Below are 5,792 nucleotides of genomic sequence, written 5' to 3'. Positions count from 1 at the left end.
ACTTTGCAGGTGACAAACAATCGTACATTTCAACCACTGGCTACATCATCTACCTCGGTCGCAATCCCATCTCTTGGACCTCAAAGAAGCAACGTGGCTTAGCTCTATCCACAACCGAAGCTGAATTTCGTGCCGTTGCTGCTCTCACTACTGAAATCATTTGGCTGCGCAACTTACTCACTGAACTTGGCATAGTCACTACCAAACCACCCGCGCTCTATTGTGATAATATGTCTGCCACTCTCTATGCTCAAAATCTTGTCTTCCATTCAAGAATGAAACATATGGCCCTTGCTTTCCACTTCGTCCGCGAACAACTTCAACTTGGTCATATACGAATCCAACACATTACTGGCAAGGATTAACTTGCTGATGCTCTTACTAAGCCACTCCACAAGCTTCGCTTTCAAGAACTACGAGACAAGATTGGTCTTCTCCCTCCGAAGTCCATCTTGCGGGGGCGTATTAACCATAATCCACAAATATCTCCCATATCCTCTACATCAACAAACAAAGCAAGTAAATAATATCAAATCATGTAATTATGCATTCACACTGTAAATATAGTTAGTACATATTCTTAGCCTAAATTAGATGCTTTCATAGTCTTATAAATACTCCTGTAAATCATCAGTTGTATGTACTCTTACATTCATAATAATATAACCCTTCTTATATAACTATCATTTTAAAGTGGAAGGTGGAAAGGGGGAGTAGAGGTTTTGTATGAAGGGTCTTGTTGTTTACCGTAGAGTAGGTTTAAACTTTTATGTATTAAAGTTTTTCACGGACTAATTTGCTTTAGGGAAAATTGTGGAGACTTATGTTCTTCTCTAAATTAAATTTCTATTATTAATTGGGACCTTAATATGTTGTAAGTAATCATTAAAGTATGGTTATTGTTGATAGACGTTATGCATTTCAATCCATAATTCACGTGAACTTTTTTTTTTCCTTCACTGTTTATTTATTCTAATGGTTATTATGAAGTTGACTCCTCTTATTCGTTTTTATTAATGCTAATAGTATGTATTAATAAAATCTTAAAGTATGGTTATTGTTTAGTAACAGTTTTCTTTGTCTTTATTGAGGGTTTATGGATGCTTATTATTATGTAGATTCCTCGTATACTTTTTGTTTATTGCTTATCTTTTAACTTTTGGGTCTCTTTAGCTTCCATTTTTTTTATTATTTATTGGAATTGTTTCTTATACATGTAATCCATCTTATTTCTAAAGCCTTGTCTTCTCTCTCAATTTTCCTATCTTTGTTTCCTCTTCACTTCATCTTTTTTTTTTCCAAGTTCTCTCCATCTCTGAAATGGGTCTTTACAATGTTGGGGATGTAGTGGAGGTAATGTTCTCGGAGCCCGTTTTTTCGGTTCGTTCTACCTCGCAACCATTGTGTATTTGTTAGGTGATGTTGAAGTGTGTTGAATTTCACCATCTTTTGAATTCTGATGGTCTTCGGCTGTTGAGGAATGTTATTGTAGTTGCGCAGATACGACCAGTGGCACCTTTCATTGCGCAGATTGATTTCGGTTTGTATGATCTTGTAGACGTGTTCGTTAACGATGGTTGGTGGACCGGCCGTATTATAGATGTTTTTAGTGATGATGTGTATTATGAGGTTTATTTTGAATTGTATAATGAGGCGTTAGACCATGTGTACTATGAGATGCGTCCGTATCTTGATGGGGTGGGTAGTAATTGGGTTGGGTTTTTTAGGTGATTTTTAGTTGGGGTTGACGTTGTTTTGCTTTGATCTGGGTTACAATTAGTTTGGTTAGTTATCTTTTCGGTATTGACTTTGTTCTTGCGGAAAGAAATGAATAAAAAATATATTTTGCCACTTGAATTCCTATTTTACAGCTTTAATTCATGTTTACCGAGATTATTTCAACAGGAATACCATCGATTTGATCAATTCCTCTATTTCGTAACCATTATGGAATACACACCGAAAGGGTTTGCTGAAACAACGGAGCCTTTTTACTGATCAAGCGTTTGTAATCTTTTTTGTTTATAGTATAAGTTACATGTACGCATAATTTGAGTAGGCCACGTGTTTCGCGCTATAATTTTTTGTTTAAAAAGGACCACCTAATTTGTCAACTATGAACTCATATGGGCATTGACAAGTAAAATCTATCTCAGGTAGTCTTGTATTTTGTTAAAAAAATTGATCTAATAAATACTTTACCGTGAAAATGTCCCGTTGAATTACACCTGGAGAGTAAATAATAAAACAAAGGTGAACATCACCATTGCCAGGTTCTTGATGAAAAGCAAAGAGCAACTTTTAAATTTGTTACGTAATCATAAGAAACCCAAGTTGTTCCACCCAAAATAATACGAGCGCCATACTTCTATTTATGCCTAAACGAATTGGTACGACTATCAAATTAAGGTTCATTTCATCCTTCAATAGATATCATTAATCTTTATTTCAAAAATAACCTTTCAGCAACTATACATAAATGTATACAAGTATAACTGCTCTCTAAAATAATCCTAGTGTAATTTGTATGTTATAAAGCCAAAAGAAATTAACGTTCAATACGCCATCTTACCTTGTACATAACCCGTCTTTATCACCCTTCACAAAACTTGTTTTCCAAAAGAAGTCAAAAACCTGTATTTCAATAATGGATATAGGGAGTTTATGGCTTCCCATGGTACCTATATATTCGCAGTACTGGTGATACACCGCAGACAGCTAATGCCAAATAGAAGAATTGGATAAAAAATTGGGGAATTAAATAATGTGAGACATCGTTTGAGATGCTCCAAATTCGTAACAAAATTAAACAGTATTTTAAAATGTAGCCAAGTGAGACTGCGCTTGACAGATGCAACATAATGCAGAAAAACATTCATGGTTTCATACCTGATCTTCACACCAGACAGACCAAAGTAATAACGATCCCTAAGGTATCCATTCGGGGGACATCCGATAAAGGAGCTTACTTGTGCCATATAAATTTCTTCGACGTAGCTGAGTGAGACTGAGCTTGACAGATGCAACATAATGCAGAAAAACATTCATGGTTTCATATCTGATCTTCACACCAGACAGACCAAAATAATAATGATCCTTAAGGTATCCATTTGGGGACATCCGATAAAGGAGCTTAAGTGCTTTGAGCAAACCCCATAGCCACTACCAACTACTTCGTGGATAAGACAGTTTTAAACATTTCTATTAGGGACTTGCCAGAGTGGAAGCTAGCAAACTCAGTTTCTCATAAATGATTTCCGTAAGGTAAACCTGCGAGATATAGTATCATAAGCGTTTGTTAATGTAAGGCATCTTAAGTTCACGGAAGTTTTATTTTTCAGCAGCAAGACTACGACTTGTGCCATATAAATTTATGTTGTATCATCCATGTTTCTAGTTACGAAAAATACTAAATAGTCGAAACAAAAGGTAGTGCAAGTGTGCAGTAAAATGAAATAACTCGTAAATCGAGTGGAGGCGGGGGGACGTAAACAGAAAAGGGTGAGAATAAGATGTGTTCTGAAGAGTGTTTGCGGTGTGGTTGAACGTCCGATGTCAAAGGAACAAGTATCACACAAAACCAGATGCTGTCAGAATATAGACAAAGGATAAACTCAGAAACTAACCGTAAGATGGACCGGTTCCATGTATAGGCTGCCAGCAGGTGGAGGAGGATCAAAAGCCTTGTCCATTAACGGTCCAACGCCTAGCTTCATACCCAAATAGCAATCGTATATGGACACGAGGCAGGTAATAGGAGTTGTAGCATCCAGAAACTCCAAAGGCAATGCAGCTGAAAAAAGGCAGTGTAATTTTAAACACAACTCTTGTGGAAAAACCTCTACACATTCCAAGATTGCCATAAAGGAAGTTGTAACATAGAACACATCAGACATTAGTCGCTAAATTAATAACTCAGTACCTATAACAATTAGCACTGGCAGTTAATTTTAAAAGCTACATGCTACATCCGTATGGTTGATAATCTATAAAATTTACCGTTCTAAATTTAATTTGCCAACTTTACAAACTAAATCAACTCTCCATCAGTTCCTATGGGGCGGGATTCAAGTCTGAAATCTGGCCAAACATTACATACTTCCCCAAAATAGACCACGTACCCCCACAACTAACCTCGACTAACCTGCCACTGTTGGCAGAGGCTTTTTACCACCTGATTAATGGGAGTATATATGATATTGTTTAGGCATAATTAATTTAATAGCAATGCAATGTTGCTGTGTCATATTGGTTTTCAGTTTACAAGGAGTTAGGCCAGAAGAAAAGTAGATGTTACCTCTATTAAACAGGTAGTCGCTAGGTTGTTTAGTTTTCAGAGTTCATCAAAAATTTCTTTGTAAATGACATTGTTGGTTTCCTCCTCGCTCATGTCCAAGTCCTTTCGTGGAATGCATATTTTCAACCCCTTGCGAGAGGTGACTCGTGATATTGCAACATACAGTTGTCCGTGGCTGAAAACAGGTTCAGGTAAATAAACACCTACTTGCTCAAATGTCTGGCCTTGACTTTTGTTAATCGTCATTGTGAAACAAACCCTAATAGGGAACTGCCTCCTCTTTATTGTGAAGGGCCATTTAGTTTCCGTTGGAGTCATTTGAATTCGTGGGATTGCAACCAATGTACCGACATTAGTCCCCGTGATGACTTTGGCTTCCAATGTACGTGATCGTATCCGTACAATAATCAGTCTAGTTCCATTGCACATGCCAGCAGCTTGGTTTATATTCCTCATCAATATTATTGGGCATCCAACCTTCAAATGTATCTCGTGGTTTGGTAAGCCTTGAAACCGGAGGGAGTTCAAAAATTATGTTGGGTATAAATTCTCCATGTTCCCTCCGTTAGTGAGTGGACAAATTCTATCCGCACTTTTTGCAATTACCTTGTCACCTGGTATTAGTCGGAGGATATATCAGTTAATCTCATCGACCACCTCGTTTTTGGGGGCCAAAATTGTTCTACCTTGCAAGTAATTGGGGTTTGTGTAGTTGTTAAGGAGTGCAGGGTAAATTGAATTGACGACTGTGCCGATGGGATCATTTGTAGTCAGTAGTAACAGATCTCTCGGTATTCGAATCCATGTTTTCTCGTCCTCCGCTTCATTTGCATTTGCCGGGATATTACCGTCACCAATAGCTAGAACCCATTTTGCAAAATCTTCCAATTCTTTGACCTCATTTTTTTCTTTGTCTTTCATAAGTCTCATATTCTTTTGCAGCTTAAGGACCACACAGTGTGGCCATATCTGTGCTGATTTGCTTATTGAGGCATCCACGACATCTGTCCGTCCCTTCCCTGGAATGACTAGGAGTATTTGTCTAAAATCTCCACCTAGCACAACGGTTTTACCTCCAAAGATTTTTTTCCTTTGCCTCGGGGTCGTCTAGTTGCATGATATCACAAAAGGCGCTGTCAACGACGTCAAAAGCATGACGGTGTACCATTGCTGCCTCGCCCCATATAATTAGTGAAGCTTCTCTAAGCAAGTGTGCGAGGTCTGTTCTTTGTTCTATTCTGCAACTTGTTGTGTTAGTTAGTTTTATTAGTATCACGAACCTAGAGTGGGTTATCCTACCGGATATCAACAGTAATGCAGCAATTCAAGAGGAGGCTACTGCAAGAACAATACGTCCTTCAGATCGTATCCTGGATATGAGTCCCCAAAGGTATTTCTTGCATGTACCTCCGCTTCCATAAACGAAGAATAGGCCACCAGTTTTTTTGGTGAACTGCATTTAAGACACTGTCGTACACTTTTCTTTGGTCAGCAT

General features: G+C 37.9%; 1 protein-coding gene across 1 annotated transcript; it reads left to right on the top strand.

Annotated features, from left to right (window-relative positions):
• Positions 1-1,320: 1,320 nt before the first annotated feature.
• LOC141600685 (protein AGENET DOMAIN (AGD)-CONTAINING P1-like) lies at positions 1,321-1,731 on the top strand. Its single transcript, XM_074420928.1, has 2 exons — positions 1,321-1,353; positions 1,417-1,731. Exons 1-2 carry the CDS (start codon positions 1,321-1,323, stop codon positions 1,729-1,731), a joined length of 348 nt encoding a protein of 115 aa, XP_074277029.1.
• Positions 1,732-5,792: the final 4,061 nt, after the last annotated feature.

This window comes from Silene latifolia, chromosome 9, assembly GCF_048544455.1.
Source record: "Silene latifolia isolate original U9 population chromosome 9, ASM4854445v1, whole genome shotgun sequence".
NCBI classification, from domain to species: Eukaryota; Viridiplantae; Streptophyta; class Magnoliopsida; order Caryophyllales; family Caryophyllaceae; genus Silene; species Silene latifolia.
Note: the sequence above shows the minus strand (reverse complement) of the source record. Positions and strands in the feature narration are given on the sequence as shown.

Excerpts from the sequence above, each read along its gene's own strand:
- LOC141600685 (XM_074420928.1), top strand. The coding sequence starts at position 1,321 with ATGGGTCTTTACAATGTTGGGGATGTAGTGGAG. Across the intron at positions 1,354-1,416 it reads ATGTTGGGGATGTAGTGGAG|GTGATGTTGAAGTGTGTTGA; the intron begins GTAATGTTCTCG and ends TGTATTTGTTAG.